The sequence below is a fragment of the Centruroides sculpturatus genome, unplaced genomic scaffold (assembly GCF_000671375.1).
Source record: "Centruroides sculpturatus isolate CEXI.00-Female unplaced genomic scaffold, Cexi_2.0 scaffold118, whole genome shotgun sequence".
Lineage (NCBI taxonomy): Eukaryota > Metazoa > Arthropoda > Arachnida > Scorpiones > Buthidae > Centruroides > Centruroides sculpturatus.
Window position 1 is genome coordinate 168659 of NW_019384377.1, and position 24718 is coordinate 193376.

A 24718-nucleotide genomic window follows, 5' to 3' on the forward strand; every position below is an offset into this window, starting at 1 on the left:
GTAATTTATGTAACTCCTGTTGGGAAAATTTTTGAATTGAAATCACATTACTTCCAGTTTGCATTGGGCATTCATATATAGTTAATTGGGGCCTCATGTCCCAAGCTTTATACTTCTGGTCTTGACTTTCTTTATCTAACACTGTTCTTGAGATTAAGAAAAGACAGACAGACAGACAGACAAACGACAGTGGGAATTTATAGGTCTACAATTTTTTCAAATTACAGCTCAATAAAATCTGAAATGCTTAATATAAAATTTTAACTTGCTAAGAATCAATGTGACAGTAAATTAAAGTTAAATTATTCATCTTAGTTATATGGAAGTTATATTCAAGAAGAACAGCTATTTAATATTTTAATAAATTATTCTAAAAAGTTATTTTGGAATTTGATAAATAAAAATATATACTATTATATAAAAATAATTATTATTTGAAATAAATTAATAACTCCATGTGACAGGTTACAAAAGTATGTTTGAAACTCACCTTTTTCTTGTCATGTGAAGAGTTATGCCACTATTATCACTTGCTCCCTCTATTTAAACAAATATCATTATTAAAATCTAACTTACCAATTAAATAGAATTAAAGTATAATATTAAAGTATTCACAAAATATATAAAACATGAAAGAGAATATTTATCTATTTATAAATATTAACAAATATAAAATCAAATTACCATCAAGATTTTGTCTTCAGTTATGTAAAAATTACAGTCCTATTTAGAATAACAATGAACATTACAAATACCTAAGATACCAGCAAGAAAATTAAACATGAAGTGTGAATGTTTTTGCTCATGTTAAATGGACATCATCAGGCAAGCAAACTGCTGCAAAAAACACTGGGAGTTGCCAAACACATGTGAAGGGGTGGGGTATATGATGTAAGGAGAGGGGAGGGGGTTTTACGGTTTGTAGAATGACTTCCATGCAGAGGGGAAGGAGTCAACATCTCAAAAATTCATAGCTACACTATCGTGGGTGGTCTTGTAAATTTCCACCAGTTCTAGATGTTTCAGCAAATGTGGTTTATTCATAGCGTTCATAGTTGTAGTGTTCATTGTTATCTAATAACAACCAGTTGTTAAATAGCAGTTGTCCTACTTAAAATAGAATTCAAATATATGAAAATATATTTGAACACCATTTTATGTAAGAGATTATGTATCAATAAAGCAATTAGCAAAAAATTAATTTATTTGAATGATAATGAATCTCAAAAGGAACTATAATGATAATATTAACCCTTAACTGGTATCGTAAATTTTTCAAACGTAACTGGTATCATGGGGACTGCGCGGCCCCCAAGCAAAATTTGCCTTTAGAGAGCAAGTTTAACAATGTGACAGTTCAAAAATGCATAAATGCTAAATGGAACCCTTCTTTAGTATAATCAACTTTTATTTATTTATATAATTTTCTTTACTTAATTATTACAAGAGATCACAAAATTGTTACAACTTTTGGTGTATGCTTTTTTTAACAATACAAAAATCTACCCTATTGTAAGTTTTTACCAAAGATATATTTTTTTCTTGTTCTTAAGAAACTAATCGTATAAAAAAGTATCTCTTATAGCCTCTAACTATCATTTGTTAAAAAACCACAGGTAATATAATCACTTCTATTTTTAAGACTCAGGAACATTTTAACGCAATTACGTAGTTCAGTCTTGAGAGTTATCACATAGTATTTTTGTAGTACTATGCACTTTGCAAATAAATTTCAAACAACTGTTGCACTTAGTAGCATATTTACCATCTTTTTTTCCAGCACAAAATGACAACATACTCTTTTCAGGAGATTTCGGCTTGATCTAGCAATTTGTATGATATTATCATCTGTTAGCAGTTCAAATGATTCTTTGGTAGTCATTTTGAATTTTTGATGCAAGGTTGAGATCTCTTTGCAAAATAATTGTAAAAATAAAAAAAAACATAAAAACACATTTCCACAAAAAACCAACGTAACTGGTATCATGGGGGCTGCGCGGCCCCCAGAAGGTACGTAGCTCCACCCTTGTAAGTGCTACATGGCCGAACATTTGGCACTCGCTAAGAGTCGCGACGTAATGAGATTACATAAAATGGCAGCTGCACACAATATTTAGATTTTTAGAAAATCGTAAAAATATGACGCGTGGGGGCCGCGCGGCCCCCAATAAACCAGTTAAGGGTTAAATTTAATTTGTTTTATAGAAGTGTCAAATAATTTTTTGTTGTTAGTAATTGAAAGACTAAGTGAATGATGCATCCTGCAAAACTACAAAATCAAGTTATTTACAAATTTGGGTTTGTATATCATCAATCTGTCCTCTAATAAACTTTCAGGGTTCAGTTGTATGTCCAACAGTTTGTACACCTATATTAATAAAACATTGCATATTAGAGCACTGGTGAATAGAAACAAAAATCCTCTTTTTTCTCAAAAACTTCATAATTTGGATATGTCAATTTTTTACCAAATTTTTTGCTTCATTAATTTAATTTTGAAATACATATACAGGAGATCCTCATTACTTTGAAATTCAGGGAACGAAATATTTGCAACTTCAAATTATTCGTTTTTGAATTATCCAAAATTTACATATTTCTGTATAATATACCAGATGTAATTTATTAACTGATGTAACTGATGTAATTTATTAAGTAAACGGAATACAGCTACTTATACAGAATGTTATTTTTGTTAATTAATAATAATAAATAATAATAATAATAATATAAATAAACTGCAAGTAAACAGTGCTTGTCTGGTGAGAACCTTGCAGGTCACCAGATAGGTTTTAAAAAAGTAAAGCAGAATTCCTTAAAATGTAGCCCAACTTATTTTCAAAGTGGCCCAAATGTAATAGCCTAGAGCAGGGATCACCAAACTATGGCCTGCAAGGTCAGCTCATCCAGCCTGCTGCCATACTCTCCCATAAATGAGCTGAAATATAATTATTTATATAGAAATATCATTGACTGTAGATAAACTTACTATGTAAAAAAAATTAAAAATGCCAAAATTGGTCCAATGTAATTTTTGCATCTGACAGTAATATAATTTTTAGGAAAATCAGTGGGAAAAAAAATTTGGCAACTTTGGATATCAGAGCACCTTTTGTGTAATCACCTGCAATGAAGTTTCTAACAAAAGCAATTACCAGCTTGCTGCACCAATAATGTTTGTGTATTGATAAATAAATAAATTGATTGTTTTTGTTTTTTGTGTATTCAGTAAACTGTATTGAATAAAAAGGTTATGCATCACTGGCCGGATGGCCAAGCAGTCAAGGTGGCAGCGTACCACTCTGGGAGATCGGGATCGCATCTGGACAGGTTGAAAAATCCCCAGGAATTTTTCAGAGGGTGATCCATCCAGATATGTCAAGCCCTGTCCCTCACCATCTGGCCATCCCAATGTGCACCTGACCAAACCCATAATGGGCTTGCTAAAATAGGCAGGCCCTCTTAGTGCCCACAGAGTGGAAAAAGTTAAAAAATAAATAAAATAGTTAGGCGGCCCATGCTCATCTTTCACTCAGCTATCTGGTCCACAGAGAAAAAAGTTTGGTGATTCCTGGCCTTGGCCCTACAAATATCTCAATCTGTGGACCAGATTGAGATATTTGTAAGGCCAAGGCCAAATTATCAAAAAATCTTGATAATTTGTAAGTGTACTTTTGTCCCTAAATAGGACAAAAGTACACTTACAAATTAACAAGATTTCAAACTATCTGAGTTTGAATTAACAAGGATTTCCTGTACTTATTATTTATATCTACATTTTACTAAATAAGATATAATAATGAATATTGAAAGTCAACACTTCTAATGTCTTTGACATTTTCAAAACTCTGTTTATGTTTTTAGGAGCAAGAAAATTCAAAATTACAATTTTTAAAATATTGAAAAATAATCATGGAAATTTTACAACAAAAGAATTATGAATAGAAGTTCTTAAATGATTCATATACATACATACATAATATAGTATGTAGGTTTTATATAGGTTGTTATAAATTTTTAATCCTAAACGTATGTTTTAAATTGTTAATCATTAGTATATAAACTTCTTTTATAATTTAAAAGAAAAAATCAGCAATTACCATTAAACCAGCAATAATTATCATCTAAACAAATGTTTTGTTCCGTTTTAAACGGTCATCATCAGGTTTCAATGTAAATGGAATGTTAGCAAAAGAATGTAAAATTCCAAAAATTTAAAATGTCGCATGTCATGAAGATATGCACATGCTCAGTGATGTGTTTAGAAAATTTGTCTTCCAGCTGGATTCCAGTTTTAAAATATTAAGTTTATATAAAATATATAAAAAACAAACTTGACATCTATCGTTCATCAAAGGTTGCCCTCCAAGCCACTGCTAATGTGTCCATGTCTTTAAAATTATAACTTCTTCATGCACACCGGGATGAAGTCAAGGTTGCATCTAACCTTGACTTCGAGCCTCTAACCAGTGTGAAGAAATACAATAAAATACACAACTTTGAAGAAACAAACATTTTCCGAACATCTTCTGTGTCCTTCCTCAGGTAAAATGGCTGGATTCCTTATTCTAAAACACTGTTATGCAATTTTAAAAAGAACAAAATTCAAACGATGATTCAATTGTGCGATGTCCACTGCGCATGCGTTGTATCTGTTGTGTCCCCATCATTCAGAATCGCACTCACTCTTCTCATACGTATATGATGCACTATTTTTACTATGACTGTTACATATCCTCATGCATCCTCCTACACCAACTAAATCCCTTGTAATCATTATGTAATAAGGCTTGCCAAGCTATCGAAAGAGCCATTTCTTCCTGGGAGTTAATGCACATAGATGTCGTATGCGCCTTATATATTTCTATTGCTTCTAGCCATTTGAGATGGTCCATGTGTATTGTTTTGACTATTAACGATGCCCCTGCGAAGTCTGCAGTGATTCCTGGTTCTGACGCATAAATCGCGAGTGACGTGGTGGCTCTGTTGTATTGTATATCTGCTTTGTGTTCCTTAATTCTGGTCCCCATCGAGTGTTTCGTTGATCCTATGTAGATCAAATCCCTACTGAATCTCTCACCGCTCACAGGGATTTGGTATATGCCTGGCATTTACTCGGGTCAGATGGGTCCTTTCCATTATGTAACATGTCAAATACAGTTGGAGTTCTCCTGTATGCAATGTTGATCTTACGTTTTTTGGCAATAGATGCGTAAATGGATCTCAAGGCCAGTTTGTATGTAATCGGTATTCTTTCTACATCTATATCTTGGTTGCCTGCATGTGCCCTCGTATGTGTGTTGTGGTTCATTAGTGTTTTGTGGCAGTCTGAGATTTTCAGAATAAGATTGTGGTAGACATGAATATTAGCAATCCTTTCAATATGGTTTAACTCATTATCCAGTGCCTCTCGAGTGGATGAATGAGTGTACGCTCTTCTGACCAAGGATCTAAAAGTGGCTACTTTATACTGAAATGGGTCACATGAGTCACTCGGGATGTACATAGGGTTTGCAGTCTGTTTACGATATACTGTGGCATGGATGTTGGGTGTCCCAATTTTGATATGAATATCCAAGAAATGAACATTAGAGTCACTGTGTTGATCTACTTTGAGTGACAAACCATAGGGATTATCATTCATCTCTTCCATAAATTGTGCTAAGTTCAGTGTTGTTTTCCATATAATAATATCATCCACATATTGTCCATAAAGCATGATGTCATTCATGAATCCCAGTAAGGTCCTGGCTTCTAGTTGTCTCACTAGTCATGGTGTTTTAGAATAAGGAATCCAGCTGTTTTCCCTGAGGAAGGACACAGAAGGTGTTCGGAAAGCGTTTGTTTCTTCAAAGTTGTGTATTTTATTGTATTTCTTCACACCAGTTAGAGGCTTGAATAAGTAGATTTTATTTCTTTAAAATTAATTGCTGTTCCCCTCTTAAATGCTTTAAATATCTTCAGTTGTTTGAGATATCTGATGTTGGCCAGATCCTCGCATCATTGTAGTATTCAGCATTTATAGACTCCTGGGATACTATTTTAGTCCAATGTGTCCTTATCATTTCTGATACAAGAGAAAACAATGGGAGATCTCCTATAAGTGATTTTATTACTGGTAAAGCATATTGTATGCAAGATATGTCAATGATGTCTTGATTATTTGGAGAAGAAAATCGAATCTGTCTGCCTTTATAAAGGCTTTCAACAATAACACTTATGGTCAATCCTTGCGGACAGAATAACAAAGCTGCACCAACATACACTTTCTGGATATTGAAAGGTGTTCCGTAAGACCTCGTGTGCTCTGTTCTTCATCCATGCAAAATCACATGATCCTTATAATTATAAGATCTCCACTTTTAAGGCCCTTGTAAGAAGGGCTTACACCCATTGTTCAATGGCAGACAATAGAAAAATCAAACTGGACATAGTACATTTCAAGCATAGCAAGCCAGAATAGATACCCTACATGCCTTATTAATGCTCTGATTGCACACCAGGAACATCCAGCAGAAACAACACTATCGGGAGACAAGTCATCTCTGCCTGTTACTTACAATAAAGTCCTTACCAACATCTACAAAGAAATATCCCAATTAATGTTATATGTTCTATTTTAAAAATTTATTTTGAACTTTCTTTTTCTGAGGACAGAAAATTATCTTTGAAAATATGAATGATATTAAAAATTGTTGATTTCTTCCAATAGCCATTTTAATGTAAGATATAATTAATGTAATCTATTTTATGATATTGTGAAAACCATTATACTCGTTAAATGTTTGGTCTATCTTTGCAGAGATCAATAATCTTTATTTCATTTATAATATAAATCATATTAAAAAAAACCAAACAACGTAATATTTAATATCCTGAGTACCATAATTATTGATTTTACATCACAGCTTTATCGATTTTAAATCATTTGAAAGATACATCTGATACAACTTAATTTCAAGAAATATTTTTAGATAAAAGATATCTATTTTTCTTGGAGTTCTTTCACTAAATTTTCTCCATTTATGGCTCTATAAGAAATACAAATAACAAATCTGTGATATATTTAAGCATATACTTCATTTTTTCACTTGTCTAACTGATATGCTGATCTGGAATTTCTTTTAGAATTTCCCTTGAAGAATTCTATAACTCATTGTAGCATATATGAACCATTAAAAGTGAAAGTGATGTTAAGTCATTTTTTTCAAAAAAACTACATTGCTGTTGAGTTTCAATTCCTGACAGCATTATTTAAATATTCATTGTAAAGAAATAGGAATATTTACATTACTTACCCACTACAAAGTAGTGAATAATAAATCCACAGTAATTTTTAAACTGGTAATTAACTTCAGGTATAAATATAGATGAAAAGTGACTTACACCACTTTCACTTTTAATGACTCACATAAGCAAATTAGTTCTAATAAAAAAAAAGTTTAAAAAGTCTCTTAAAACAGTGGATAATCAATCTTGTAACTTTTACCCTTTCTACATAATGTTTCTACAATAACCAATTATAATGACCTATACTTTCCATGTACTATTTTATTTATTAAAGACTACATTATAACTACTTTTTTTATCTTCATATTGTAGCATTAATATTTCAGATATTTTCATGAATCACTCAAAAATAAATCATTATTTGAATCATAATATAAAAATTTTAAATATAACAAATTGTAAAATCGTAAATACCATATTTATTTTAATAACCAGCATGCTGTCTACAGCATTTTTCATGTGTGTGCTAACTATTAATGGAATAAATCAATAACTTTTTCTACTAGTTAAGGAGACCAGAAAGAAGTACAATAATCTTCATTATATAATTATAAAATTTAAATAATAATAAAAGTTTTAAAAGAGCAATTTTGTTAAATTACAATAAATTTTTCTGTTTTTCAAAAAGAATATTTAAATTTAAATAATTGTGTATGATGCATTGTTATGAAATTATATTAAAAAATAATTTTTATTAATTAATTAATATCTTTATTAACAAAAAGGAAATTGTCCCTGTTACAAGGGATTGTGCAAAGTTAACTTGTAAGTTTACATATTATTAAAATAGTAAATAGGATATTAGTATTTAACCATTATTATACAATAGTTTAAATATTGTTTCATTATTAACAGATAAATTTTAGTTTGATAGTCACAGTAAATATAGTTATACAATGAAAGTCAAGTTATACAATGTTGTAAAGTAAAACATACTGAAATAGATTTATAACATTTTTGAAATCTTAGTGAAATAGTTATACAAGGTATAAAGCTCTTTTTTATTCAGGTTATTTAGCAAATTTCTATAATCATTGGATGAATCACTTTGGAGTATTCGAGATGTTGAAAAAGTCACGTACATTTGAGAGTTTTCGGCATTTCTGAAGTAAGTGTTCAATATAAAAGTCACCGGAACTGCACCATGAGCAATAATTGTTTTACAGATCAATATAAATATTGTTAATATAGAGGGAGTATTTATTTAAACGTAGTTGTGCAATTAGTCTTTTCACATTGAAGCTGATTGATTTTATCATGTAAGGTTGTGAGGAAGGTATTTGTAAAATTTTTAAGTACCAAGGATGGTAAGTATTATGATTTAAGCTATTTTCATCCATATTTATAGAGTGAGAGATTGCTGATTCCATTAGCATAGTATATCCAAATTTCCAGTCTTGAATATTAGCTTTGGTCTGATACTCCAAAAGAATTTAATATATTATTTAATTTGCCAGAGTTGTATTGTGGTAGATTTTTTGCTGCATTTAATTATTTCATGGTGCGGAAAGACGATATCACTGTCACACTTGAATTTTAAATGATAGTAGAATTTAATAATTCATTTTAAAAAAACAGTGGATAAGAGCAGATATAGTTGGTTTCGTGGGGAATTGCATATCCTGGGATAGTTCTTTCTAGATGAAGTAGTTTGCGAAGAAAGTAAATGTGAAAGGTTTCTAGTTTATATAGATAATCGATGCCCCATATTGGGGATGCGTAATATATGATTGGATTAATAATTGAGTTATATAGTTTCATATGAATAGATAAGTTGGAGGTTTTTAAATTAGAATATAAGTTTAGCAGATTGTCTATTGCAAGTTTTACTTTGTTGTTTAAATATGAAAAATGTGTAAAGTTGAGAAAATTATCATCTAGGCGTTAACAACCTACAGCTATCACTACAAACAACTAGTGCTTTCAACAAAACTATTTTTGTCTTCTTCAGGTTGAAAGAACAGTTAATAACCTTCAAATTCAAATTACAGCAACGGCAAACCAGCATTAGAATAAAATCAAAATACCTGTAGAACAAAAACAGAGAATTTGAAAGACGCACGCTCAATGCTGACACGCATGAGCAATAGAATATTTTGCGAGAATGCGGAGCTAGCGACGTTGTTTTAATCTGTTGTATAAGTTGACCCATAATGAAGGCACATCCAGCGTGGGGGTATTGCATGGATTTAGCACGCTGGTAAATAGCACCTCCCATATATACAAGAGGTTCCTGCTATCACATTGTTTGAGTATCCCCACTTGGTCCCACATCGGAGTGTATTGGTGTTGCAACACCAATCTTGCCAACTCAGTATCGCACCTACCCGTACTAATAGATTGTTTGTGTTCAGAGATGTGGCAAGACAACATTCTAGATATCGCTCCAATATACTGGGTATGAGTACCAGATGTTGTGCTTTCCAATGGGATGGAATACACTCCAGACTGCTCTAGCACAGAAAAAGGATCCCTGTCATTGCATAACATTCTTCTAAGGTTTTGCCGCGGCGACACTGGCAGGAAAAGTGCATGCTGACTAAAAATACGGCAAATGCGACCAGTAATACAGCCACAGAATGGTAATGGGGGCTGGATTATCATACATTCTTCCAAGGCCTGCAAGGTTGTGTCCAGAAATAGAGAACCTTTAACCTTTCTAAGGATGTACCTGTACTTAGATCTAGTGTAACCCGCTGCACTTACCGCTGCACTTATAGCTTCAAGCTTAATGTTGACAAGAGCTTGATTGGAAGACAACAAAAAGGCCCTTCTAATTAGAGGGGTGATAGCTGCGTTGATGTAGTGCCACAGTTGGTACGCAGTGGCAGGGATTAAAGGAGGTATGCTGTTGAACTTATGGAATACGGAGAACACTATCGCACCCTGGGCTTTGGTGATGTTTAGATCTAAAAACACAATTTCACCTCCCTTTTCCTTTTCCCAGGTAAACTTGATGGTAGAATAAACCTCCATAAGATAACTTTTGAGAATATGGAAATCCTCTTCCGTGTGTTGCCAGGCTACTAAGATATCGTCCACATATCTAAGATATAATAGAGGGTATGCTATGGTGAGAGGGAAGGTAAACACTCTTTCCTCCTTTCACCTCATGAGTAATTCTGCTAATATAGCAGAGAGCGGAGAGCCCATAGGTACCCCTTGTTTCTGTAAATAAATTTTCCTGTTGAACCGAAAGTAATTATTTTCCGTGATAAAAATCAAGACCTCTCGTTTGGCCTTGATTTTTATCACGAGCCATCATCTGTACCAGAACCTCCAAGCATAAAGAAAAAATTGTACTGCCTATTGGTATTAGATTTATTTACTTGATGAATTAAATACATGCAAGAACTTTTGACATTTCAAAATGTCATCCTCAAGTGAAGAAAAATTATATTCAGTTTCTTCCTTATATTTGATGTCATATTTGAATATATGAATTTTTACAATCATGTAATTTCCATGCAATATTACCTGACAATGATACCATGTTTTGACATGATAATGCACTGAGACTACTCGGAAATAATTGGAAGAACACGACAATGAATGCCACACACTGCCAACTATAACCCTATTGAATATGTTTTGGATATGCTGGAACATGTGGTGAGGTTGTCACCCAATCCTCCATGAAATGTGTACCAAATGACAAAACTGCTTGAGCAGGCATGGGTCTATTAAGCATAAAGGATGTTCAGCATCTGGTAGAGTCCATGCCCGACATTTGCAAGCCATGATTACCCAGAAAAGTGGAATAATCTGTTATTAGCCAGGTGTTCCTAATATGGTGATTGTTCAATGTATATGGCTATAACTGGCTTTAAATGCCTAGTTCACTTCTTCAGCCATACACTTATTTGTTAAACATTACCAACAGCTTGGTAGCTTTTTGGATTTGAACTGTTTATTATTTTAGATTGAACAAACCCAAAGGATGAAAGAATCCATTCAATTCTGGCCAATGAAGCTGCAGCTAGGTAACAAGGATTATTGTTTCTAAATTCAAGCCTTGTAAAGGAAGCACCAGTTAGAGGTTTGATGGATATAGTAAGGACTTTTCCAAAGAAATAATTTTGAAAGATCTTATTCTTGCTTGATAGTTAACAACATTGATCTTGGATTTGATATAAAAAATACTGGCATATTCCAAGGTCTCAACAATCTGCTCACTGGATAGTGTACTATGATGAAATTTCTGTATGTGGTTTTTTTATTCATTGAACCAAAGAAACTAATTCCACTTTGCAGACTTGGCATCTAATCCACAATGTTTCATTTTTTCTGAGGGTAATGTAGTAAAATGTTCCCTAATAGGATCTTGTTTTCAATTGTTCATGTTTTGAATCAAGAATAAAAATTGTAACAAATGTTTGCAACTTTTTGCCTTAATTTAAAATTTAAAACAGAAAAGTGATATAAACCAGCGGTCCCCAACCTTTTTATCGCCATGGACCGGTCAACATTTGATATTTTACCGCGTCCCACTGAGGAGGGATGTTGATAGTTTATATTTTAGATTGATTTAATTTAATAATTTTAATTTAATTGTATTTAAACATGCCTTCAAAATAAAATATAGTTACACCAAAAAATGAATATAACGTGATTTAACATTTTAACTCACTAGAACGTTAAATCAATGAGAACCCTGAGCTTGTTTCTTTGCAACAAGACGGTTCCATCTGGGGTAATAAAAGACATGATAACCGAAGTGTGTTTCTTATGTCCAGTTTATTCCATTGTTCCATCGTCCATTAAAAGTCACACAAACCTGAGAGAAATACACCATAGTAAATAAAATGGAAATACCAGTAATTTAATTAATGTTCCTTGGGCGGCTTGGTACCATTTGATCCACGGACCTGTACCAGTCCGCAGCCTGGGGGTTGGGGACCACTGGTATAAAGCTTTAGTTTTTCCAATCACAAATATTTTGACTTTAAAAACTGAAATGTGTTTTTCACTTTCTTTTCCTTTTCTGATAATTGGCTAGTTCACACGTGAGAAACTTTTCAAATTTATTTTCCAATGCCAGAGTGATACTATTCTGGTAGCCAGTAATCATTACTTAAGTAATTATTTCCCAGTTTTGTAAAAATCGTATATACAGAATGTTAAAATAACACAAATCAAAGTTTAAGACGTTGTTTTAAACAGTATAAAACTAAAGAAAAACACAGAACCTATTTTTTTTTGCTTTTAAAAAACTGCTTTGTTTTTCAACCTTGTCTAATCCTGAAACATAATGCAAAATAGGCAACAAACCAACACAAACACCCACCTAAACACACAAGGAGTGTCAAAATGTTGACAAAAGCAAAAAGTACTGAGGAGTCAAAATTTGACCAATCATCATATTTCCCCTACTTTATATTCTATAACCTCCAGGAAAGTAATATTTTTGAAAATATAATTGAAAGTAAGATTTATTTTTTAATAGTTCTGAATTTTTGAAAATTGAAAACAGATATTTAACTGTACAAAAAGTAATAATTTAACAAATTGGAGAAATAAGTGTCTATATAACATTATTATTTATTATTGTATCTCAGAAATAACACTTGTTTAATTTTATTCTCTCCTCATGAATTCTTTTTAGTGAGTTGAAACAAAATATTAACACTTCTAACACCTCCTTTGTGTGCATAAAAAGTTTTGTTAGAATAACAAAACTGTTTAAATACAGCTATTGAAGCATTAAAAAATTTTAAAAAATACTATTTCTCTCTTCTTAAACATTTTAAAAAATTATTTTTCATTTTGCATGGTTCTACATGGTTCTATAAAAAGTTATAGTTTCTGCAACTTATATTATTGTTTATATTTGGTAAAAAAAATTTTAATAAATATAGAAATTTATTGCAGTGTTGTAATAAACCTTAAAATAAAGATAACAACTGTAATAAAGCTTAATAATAATACAGCAATGAAACAATATTAAGTTTTATATAGATGCTATCATGTCACATATATAAAATATGAAACATATATTTTATTTATGATGATAATTTATTAAATCTTCTTAAACATCATGGACAAGTAATAAAAATAGCAATAATGTTAACAAACTCAAAAATATATTTAATTGTCATTGCAAATTTTAATATAATAATTGCTTATATATAGAAGCCTTATGCTTATCATTTATATATGTAAATAAAAATTTAGGGAGAAAATGGTAATGGAAAAAATATGCATTATTCATCAATGTATTTTCAGTTTTATGAGCATGTTCTGAGATGTACATAAATATAAATTACAAAATTTGTACATATAACTTAGCTTTTCTTAAAAATATTTAAATTATAATAGTTTTAATTTAATTAATTAATTAATTAATATGTAAAATGTCACATGCATATGTCATATATTTTAAACTAAAAATTCCAGTCTGTCAGTATTATAAATGCATTTAACCTCATAAGTTAACCTTGATATAATAGCTCCAAAAGTAAGAAAAAAAACCAACAGAAACAGGAAAACTGGACTAAATGATTGCATATGTATATAAAAATATTTTATTTTTTTGTTATACTAATGATTTTTCACTTTGACTTTATTGAATTCCTATTTAATTAAATAACAACAACAGTGTTGTTCTTATTGCTATTGAACATAACTACAGCATGTAAGATTTTTTTATATATTGTTATAAACAAAAAAGTTGAAAGAACTAACAATTTTTAATACTTAATTTTAATAATAATTTATTAATTAAAATTTTTAAAATATTTATTGTTCAGAAATACTAACAGTTTTAAAAGTATGATTCATAAAATAAAACTTGTCATAGAAAAAACTTATTCGTATTCAAACTTGCATTTGAATATTTTAATTTTGTATTAAAAAGTTGTCTCAATATGAAATTGGCACACAAGGTGAATTTAAAAATATTCTCTAAAATTATTCTTAGTGAAATGACACAAAAAAGTTTTTTAGATTTATTTAAACAAAAAAACAGTTCAATATAAATATGATAAATTTAAAAATATATCAAACCTGGTAATGGGTTTGCATAATGGAGCTGAAGTATAATATAATGAATAGAACTGTTTCCACCAACATGAAATCCTACATCTGTTGATGAAAAATGAATATAATAAAATGAACAAGTTTTACTAAATATGCAATTAAAATTCAAATATTCACTTAACTGGAGGTAAAGTAATTGGTGGAGCATTTTTAGCCCAAGCATACATGATAGTCATTTTCTTGCAAAGTGCACTATGTATACAATTCCTAAAATATATGATTTTAGAAAAAATTTTTTAAACTAATAATAAAATTGAAAAATTAATCTATTCATTTTTCTTACCAATGCTCAGGATATATATAATTAGGTGAATATAAAGAATTGCATCCAAAGAGTATCATGTGATGAGCCCTAAGTGCATCAGCAGATGGTTCAAATTGTACTGTAGATAACAAAGATTGATGAAAAATTTGAATTTAGTGTAGTTATAATTTAAAGGTGAAACACTTACTAATATAGGCATCATCAGCATCAATACGTTTGGTTGTACATATATATGAATCATGCTGTGAAAATATAACATTATTATCTAATTTTAAAGGAGAAAATTTTATATAACTTAAAATAGTGTACTTACTTTAGTTGGTTTAACATTTGGCATATTTATATTTATGGCAAAATGATCTTTTTGCATGGGTGGTTCTGCTCGTCTATGAACATTTCCAGTTATATGTTGAATAAGGATCAAAAGCAAGTAAAACAACAGTAACAAAAATTTATCTTTTATCATACTGAAATAATCTAAGGAAAGAATAAAATAGATATTCAGTTTCATCTATTTATATATATATACATTAACTTTATTTAATTTAAATGATATTTTAAAATCTGTATACATGTATATAATTTCCTTCATTTCCTTTCACTTATGACAAAAGTATAATGAACTGATGGAAAAGAAACTAAAAGTAAAAACTGCATGAACTGGTAATGCAAAACAGATTTAAAATAATACTATCCAGATATTAAGCTAGTAAAATCAGTACATAAAAGTTAGCTACATTACTAAAATAATTATAACCTATAATTTATTAAAACTTATTCAAATAAAGTATTTCAGACATGACAACTATGTCAGAATTGTTCAGTTTTCATTAAATTTTTAAAATAATAAATTCTGATTACAAGAAAACAAAGAGATATTAACAATAGATAAATTTTAATTTGATAGCATATAAAAATTTGAAGTTATTTATGCTAAAATATAATACATATAATTTCATTGGATTGTATATTTACTCTAATTCAGACTTTCACAGTTTAAAAATTTATAAAATTTTAGTTTCAGAATTTTTATGAAATTAAACTGTCACTTATTTAGTCCACTTGCAGATGTCATAAGATGCTGTCAACTTGCCTCAGACTAAAAGCTAAAAGAAATGCACAAGTGTATCTCTCAGCCAAAATATTTTTTCAGAGAGAATTATGACTATGTATAATGCATCAAGTTTATTGAAAAATAAAAGGAGTAGGTTGAAAAATATTTTTGTAAGATTACTCATTGTTGTTATGATAAATTTTATAAATATTGTACATTAAAAGAAATTAATAATGCTTTAATAAAGTCTAAAATAAAACAAAGAATAAAGTACTTTTGAGCAAGTACTTTCATCTTCATATAAAGAGAAAAAGCGAAAGTAGGCGAATTGCATTTTTCTATAACTGGGCATAGCTGTGACTACTTTCGCTATCAAAAAGCAACTGGTCAAATTTATACAAAATAAGACTCAGGAGTACCCCTTTTCCATAAAAAGCTCGATACAACTAGTGCGGAAACTGAGGGATGTTACACTTAAAGATAAGGAATATATGACAGTAATGGATTACAAAGCATTATACCCTTCAATAAAATTAGCACCCTGTTTTTTGTACTTTGAGGGACTTTCTATTTAACAACATTAAAAATGCTAGGAAATACCACAAGCACATTTTAGAACTAGCCGATTTGGTTTGTCATTTGTCGTTTTTCGTTTTTGAAGGGAAGACATATCTTCAAGGAAGGAGCGTTCCTTATGGGCAGCCTAATGTCAGCTGTCCTATGTGAATTAGTGTTATGTCAACTCGAAAGCAGTATCCTACCCATCTTTAGAAACGATATGGTAATATACTCCAGATATGTTGACGACATTTTCGTCTTGTGGAGAAATGATGACAAGGCACAGAATTTTATAGACAAGGTCAACAATAACCCCTATGGGTTGACTTTGGGTTTGGACCAAGAAAGCGAGAAGAATGTTAACTTCCTGGATATATCGATCACACGTAAGGAAGGGTAAATATTGACAGGCATATATCGCAAACCGGTTTATCAGCCTATTATCATCTCAAAGAATTCTATGGATACTAAGCAAGTTAAATATGCAACGTTTAGAGTGTGAATTAAAAGAGCGTACATCCACTGCACGAGTTTATATGATATATATGAAGAATTAGATTACATACAAAAAACAGTGGCACAGCAAGGATACCACAGAAGAGAAATTATTAAAAGATTTATTAAAAGACTACAGAAACAAAACCAACAACCTCCCGAAACCAATCAAAGAAAAAATGTGGTTCTTAATTATTTTCCATTTCTAAACAAGATAATTAGGAAAATTGCCAACAAAAGTAATCTACGAATATTATATCAATGCAATCCAACTGTGTACAGAATGTTAAGGAATGATAAGAAGAAGGATAATCAAAATAGTTTGACGGGGGTAAATTCTATACCTATAAAGGATCATCGGTTTAATTCCAACCTCGTGTATATTGGGGCAACTATGCGGAGCTTAAAACAAAGGATAAATGAACACAAATATTCTGTGAGTAGGAACGATTGATGTGAGGTTCCGGCAGCATTTGCCAAACAACAGGATGTAACGGTATACTGGGATCATGCGGAAATCATTAGGGACACAAGATCTTTACAGGCAGTGAGGCATCTTGAAAAAATAGAAATACATAAAGTGCATATAGCCACGGAATGTATTAATCACATAGATGTAGAGGGATTAGCCACTGCTTGGAAGTCATTTTATAATAACACAAGTTGATATATGTATCCACGTTGATGGCACTATTATTTATTTAAATTTATTTGTTTACTTTTTATTTTTTATGTTTTTGTAATATGAATAACCTACAAGTGGTTTTTTCTGTTGTGCTGCGCAAATGCAGTTTAATTTTGTATTACATAAATTTGAATACTTTGTTCTTTTTAATATTGGGATAACTGATGAAGGCTGCTAAAATCGATCAAAAACATTCTTATAGAATTAAAGGTTTTTGCTGGACCATTAAAAAAGATGTTATTTATTTATATTATTTCTTTTAGTTCCAGTAAGATTTTTTGATTAAATATATAATGCTTGGATTGTTGAAGCTAGCAATTTTACTACAGTAGAGCGTCGTTTATCTGAAAGTCAGTTATCCAAAAGAATTCCAGTCGGCAAATTTAAATTTTCACTAATGCTGTGGTGCTGCAATCTTTGCCTATATCTTGGGCTACTCCTATATTTTTTATGTTTGTGTATGTGTTTTAGCTGACAGCATGTCACTTTTGTGTGGTGTTTTTCTGAGGACTGTGTGTCATCCTGAATCGAACATTTTTGATACTAGATAACTTCTAAAGTATAAATTCTTTTTGTTTTTATATTTTTCAATATATTTATTTTGTTTGTAAAAAATAAAGAAATAATTTTTAACGATACAATAGCCATGATTATTATTTTAAAAAGTTTATATTAGGCTTAACATCAACAAAAATTCAACGCGAAGTGACATGCAATGGAGAAAAATTTCAACACGGGAGAGGTTAATGTATTTTTTCGTACATAATCGGTTATCCGAAAAATAAATTATCCGAACAACCCCAGTCCCCAATTGATTCGGATAAACGACGCTCTACTGTATTTCAACATAATGTTTTATTCAATATTTTGTCATTTCATAATCCAAATCAGACACTTAAGTAGGAATGTCTTTTGACACACCACTGATGATAGTGCCTACATGTGTTGCATGTCTGCTTCAGGGAGCCCTGCTCCGGAGTACTGTATGTGCATTCCTAAACTCAATGCATTGTTTAAACTGCTTTAAACAGAAAATAACTTTTTTTGTAATGCTTAGAAACATTTCATTGAGATTCCACTGACTGATGGCAGTATTCCAATAAAATAATACTTCACTTACACTTGACAAATTAAAATTATTTTTAACATTTAAGTAGACAAACAATTATATCATTATGGATCATATCATACTGTCATAATACCATATTATATCTAACATAATAAAATTCTGCCAATAATATAAGCTATCAATTTAAATCATCAATGATTGGTCTGCATCATAGATACATCAATCACAACAGTTTCAATGAAGTATGTAAGTAAAAGCTTGATGAACCAGTTTAAAATGATTTATCAGTAACAAGAGTTTTGAAAATTTAGCTAAAGCACTTTAAAAACATTGAGTTTAGGAACATATCCTATCCTATCACATCACTTCCTCAGAGTAGTTGTATGAATAATTCTTAGAACAAATTAATTTTTTATGGTTTAATAGCAGTTTTCTATGTCTTCTGCATGTTCTCCTTTAGTCTTATGTGGAAATGAATTAAAGCTGAAGACATGCCCATAACTTGAATGTAAAGTACTCAATTCCCATTAAATTATTATTATCCAATTACAGCTAACAAATTCCAACACATTAAACACAACTTGTTTAACTATTCAAATGCTATATCCTCAAGCATACTGTATACCTTTGTGCAGTAAAAAAGAATTATTATGGAGAATAGATTGCTCAAAAATTTCATTATTAAGTATTTTTGCTTCTTGTCTGTGATTAATGTATCTTGATGTGGCTAATTTTCAGACTTATCACACCTTGCAGGTCAAGTGATGAAAACTGAAAAATTATTATGCTTTTATTGACATTGGAAATGCATTTTGGACTTTTTTGGATCTAATCTCTCACTCAGTTTTCATCAATTAACCTACAAAGTATAATAAGTCTGAAAATTAGCAAAAATTTAGGCCACATCAAGATAAGATTTCACTATTACTTTATTTAGTAAAAATTCCAAAAATTCCTTGAGAACAAGACAAGTTCTGGCAATAATAAGCATGAGTACAAATGAAAAATGCCATAGCAAAGCACTGTAAAACAAAGTGCCTTAAAGTGACGTATGCCTGTTTATGGTTTTGTTTGTTCACTTAATCTGACTTTGCAAATCTGTTTGCAGATAAAAACAATATTTTGCAGTATCATATGAAATGTCAGAATGTAATTTATTTATAGTTATTGCTTCAGTTCTTTAAATGGCATGTAGCTTCAAACATGAATGACTGCAATACTGATTGATCATTTGGTTATGGTAGACTAATTTAAGCATTAAGATTTTTTTATTTTCAAACTGTGTTCTGCCTGCAGACCTATAAACATTTAAGACTGTATTATTATAAAATAAAACTCTCCACTCTATTTATTTTCATCATAATATATGCTATATCAGTGAATTCACTAATTTGATATAATAAATCTTGACATTAATATAAACACCATATATTATGTAATAACTGATTTTTTGATTTACTTTTTTCAAAACAATTGTATAAAAAATCCAACTCATTAACTATTTTATATATATAATTAAATATATATTTCATGCAACAGTAAGTTTACAATTTCCTTATCTGACATCATTTATAAATAAAGTTTATTCAAAAGTTATAACACTAAAGGCTAACATTCTCTAATAATAGTATGAGAACATTGACCTCATTTTGTCTTATTTATTAATATACAATAAGATTTTAAGTACAAAAACATGAATTCAAATGCATCCCAAAATTTATATTTAACTGAATAACAAAAATTTAGGATGCAACTAATTTCACTTTTCTTTCAGTAGTCTATATAACAGCTAAATTTCTAAATGGCATTATTTTATTAGCTGTCATATAAGTCATACATTTTAACTGTTTGAATATTATTTTTTTAAATATTACAGATTTGTATATTGCATGTAAAATTTTAAACTGTAAATTTAAATTAGTACAATAAAAATATGCAATTAGAAACATTAATAATAAATGATTAAACTATATTTTATTAGAAATATTTATTTTTTTATTTTTTTTTAAATTGATAAATTTTACATCGTTGATCATTTGCTTTTATAATTAAAAAACTTCAGTGTATTCAATGAACAATATTATAAACTATGAATAAACAGAAGAGCAGAAACTTGACACTTATAGCAAACTTTAAATTATTAAATTAAAAAAAAAAACCTATTCTAAGAATTATTTCACTTTGTTCATATAGCTAAAAGAAATTTAACTATATAATAATTTCATATAACCTATTTAAATCTATTTTTATCTACACTAAAGTGGATAAAAGTAAGCATTATTATATTTAATCTAGATATTTTCCTAATCAAAAAATCATTAGGTAAACATTAGTAAATGTTATTTTTTAATTAAATATAAGCAATAAATATTTTAATAATATATATAATTTAACAAAAAAATTTAATAAGTAATCTAACATCAAAAACATTATATAAAATGTATACTGGTACTAAAATTGTTATTTTAATAAACTGTAAGGTAAGGAAATTTAATAATCATCTTTTTTCTACAAAATATTTATGCATCTCTCATCATATCAGATTTTTTTTATCATATTCCATATTAATGCTTTAAACCTGATAAAACAAAATAAACATGTCAATCAAACTAAATGATTAATGTGATTTGACAGAATTTCAGTTCATACAGGAAAGTAAATTTGTTAGTCAAGTTATTTCATCTTTATATAAATAATAAATAATAAAAATTTAAAATGTGAAAAATCAAATATTAAATTTCTTTGTTATTATTATATTTGGAAATTACTTCAAATAAATTTTTTGTGGATGTAGTGTGAAAAATAATATCATTTTATATCAAAAATAAAAATAAATAGCCAGTAAATATTAAATATAATGTCACACAAAATTGCATTTCAGTATCATGTTGCTTTATAAAGTATCTTTGTTTGTTTTGAAATTGATTTTGATAAAAAAAAATTTGAAACAAAACACTTCAAAAATATTTTAATATTGTGATTTTAATAAATTATAATAACCATATAACATCTCAACACTATTTAACTAAATTTAATAATAATGTTATATACTAATTTGAAATTTCAGCTGTTTAATTATCTGTTGTCTTTATTTATTTATTACTTGAAAATCATCAAGAACTTATATATATATTACTTTGTTATATACTATATTGTTTCAAATTTAGAAACCATTTTATTCCAGATGTTTCTGAACTTAAATTTGGGATGTGTCATAATTTAATGCACTTCCTAAATTCAGAGTATTTTCTGTCACTTTACAAAAATCTATTTGTAACAACAATTTTACACTATTTTCTATTAACTAACTAAAATTATTTTAAATACTTCATTAACCATTAAAAGAACTCATTAATATTTTTTCGTCTTTAATAGACCAATAATTATAAAAAAACAATTAAATTGCAAAATTAAAAACCATTATAAGCTAAAAAATCAGTTTTATTGGAGCTCAATAACTGCATTATTGCCTCAAGTACTTCTGAGCAACCAAGTCAGTTATAAGGAGAAATAACAGTAAACTAGCTTGATGACTTTTTTTTATAAAAAGCATAATTTTTTCCTATGCATAGAAAGCTAGAACTTCTGTAAATAAGTATTATGAAACCTTCCACTCTTTTTCTAGCAATTTCTTTAATCTGAGGAAGGCCATTAAATATAGTCAAAAATGTTAGTTCGATTAAAGAAATTGCTAGAAAAAGAGTGGAAAGGTTTTATACTTATTTGCATAATTTTTTAATACTTGATTGCTTCTTGTTCTTTGGAAGTAAGCACAAATTGCTATATAGAAATTATCATACAAGAACAATATTCGATGAATAAAATAGACTTTATTTTGTACAATGGAAAAGATATGCATTTGGGCTATTTGCTCCTCTTCAGTCCTTAATATACAAATTGTTAAAACTGCAGAATAAATTACAGTAAAATTAACAATTATTTATATCTTACATACAGTTAAAACTCAGAAAAATAAGATTACCCGAAACAATATTTAAATGTGACTGTAAATAGTGTTCCCGTGCAATAAACTGTACTGTACATAGCAATTTTGTGCTTACTCACAAAAAAGATAATTTTTTAAACTGAAATTTGATTATTATTATTATTATTATTATTATTATTATTATTATTCTACTAGTACAGTAGCACACAGAAAAATAATCATATATTTCTTTTAAACTATATTTTTAATTTCATTTTAAAAAGTGAAATCCATCTTAAATTCAATGCAATACAAAAATCACATAAAAATATATATAATACAAATACTCTTTATTACATACAGTACTTGAATACCTAAAGGATAAAGAGGCTATACATTTAAATAATAATAATAAAATATTTTTAATCTCACATTTACTTACGATTTTTATTTAATTATAGAAAAAGAAGAAGCAAAATATATTTGTGAGTTTCTGGAAGAATTATTTTAATTTTTCTTGTAATAAAGGTAAATTCTGATTTAAATTTATTACAGATTTATGCCGTAGACTTTAATATAAAAGTATGTAAGGCAGAGGTTACCTGTAGGGGTAATTTGCTTATGTGTACACACATACACAAACTACCTTAATATGACTTTTAACATCAAGCATATGTTTTTCAAAGTTATCTTTATATAATCTAAAAACATACATTTGATAAATTTATAAAGTTTAGATAACAGTAATTAAATCTGTTACAGATCAAGAACAGATTTCATTATTATTTTCTCTTCAATTTTTAATATAATTACATAAAATAGATTTATCATCAATTCAGTAAACGTTTTTAACTCACCTGGAAGGGAAATATGCCGTTTACAAGATCGAAATCATATTTAATGGAAAATATGTCGAATTTGAACGCAATATTTTGTTTCTTTGTGATCTTAAATAACAGAAATAACTTTTATAATTTAAAAACGTCAAATTATATTGCGATAAATCACCATAAGGCTTGTTTTGACATGATGTTGTTTTCGTAATATCCAGATGGCGCTTTTCCGTATGAAACCTATAGACAAGTAGCTAAAGCCCAACGTCAACACAACCACAACTACGGTGCAAATTTTAAATATAATATACAAATTTCGCATAAATATTTTAATAGATTTATAAATTAATATTTGGAAATTTATTATGTTATATCGTCAATAAAGTAAGGTTTCGTTCTGTCTTGTGAATACTAGACAGAACGAAACCTTACTTCGGGATTCGTTTGTATGTTTAGCTAAGGCAACGCAACATTTGGGCGATCTGCCTAGGGAGGTCTTTTTAAGGGTAACTGGCTCCTTTCGGGCGTTACAGACGTGGAGAAAACCCGGAAAACTCCACGTGGCCAGCCCGTTCGGGCCAGGCGCCAACCCACCACCAAACTCCCAGTGTTCGGGGAACGGAACAGCTTGGCCACTTGTGGGCTCAACACCGGGTTATTTTACTTAAAATGAAATTTTCTGTTAATGGAAAATGTATCTATAATTATCCGTATTTAGTTTAAATTATTATAATTTAGAAATAGCGGGACATTGGGCAGGTTTCTAAAGGCAATTATCATTCCACTTTTAAATGCAAATTAAGACTTAATGTTAATTGCTTTTCTTGTGTAAGTGAAAATAATTAATTTAAATAACTATTGTTGTAACCTATTGCTATTTTAAGGAAAAGCAATAATGTTTTATTTAATTCACAAAACCTAATTCTTTTTGTCTATATTTTAAATGGCAACTAATATGACGATAGAATGTTTACAACACAACTTTAAACCACGTGATTTTTTTCCGCGAAAATTTGTGCCGCGGAAATTATCTCAAGTATACCGTGAGATAAAAAAAACGTTGAATAAACACTGCCTTACTTGATTGCATTCTCCACTTCACCCTCGACACTCGTGCTGAACTGACTTCAACTTCTCTGTGAACTTTTGACATTAGGCCCGGGTAGTCGACACGGCAAGTCCCAAGTCCTTCCATCAGAACTATCTCTCAACAATAGGAACTGAAGTATCACAGGCGTGCACTACACCCTGAGCATTATGTCTGAAAGCATGATTTGGTGTCTAAATAAATCAGGATAATTTTCTTTGTAACTGTGAAGTCTGACTCGGTGTCTATCACACCCACATATTTATCGGCACCCCTCTTTTGTTCTGACTTTACAACTGGGCGATCTCACACACATGCACATTGTTCCCGCATTGGTTCGTTGAGGGAACGACGAATGTTAGTACGAGATCTAGAAAATGAACGATTCTCAAACAATAATTTCTGCCGTTACTTTTATA

The 24718-nt window shown here is 29.6% G+C and overlaps 1 protein-coding gene across 1 annotated transcript in view; it reads right to left on the minus strand.

Annotated features, from left to right (window-relative positions):
- LOC111617460 (peptidyl-glycine alpha-amidating monooxygenase-like) overlaps nt 1-23459 on the minus strand; it is a 38684-nt gene extending 15225 nt beyond the window's left edge. Inside the window, exons 1-7 of the mRNA XM_023358746.1 lie at nt 23237-23459; nt 14907-15070; nt 14781-14835; nt 14612-14711; nt 14450-14535; nt 14296-14373; nt 491-539 (exon numbers count right to left, since the gene is read on the minus strand). Coding sequence (XP_023214514.1) covers nt 491-539; nt 14296-14373; nt 14450-14535; nt 14612-14711; nt 14781-14835; nt 14907-15059 — 521 coding nt within the window. The 5' untranslated portion in view covers nt 15060-15070; nt 23237-23459. The remainder of the gene's footprint in view (nt 1-490; nt 540-14295; nt 14374-14449; nt 14536-14611; nt 14712-14780; nt 14836-14906; nt 15071-23236) is intronic.
- Between the last annotated feature and the right edge of the window lie 1259 nt (nt 23460-24718).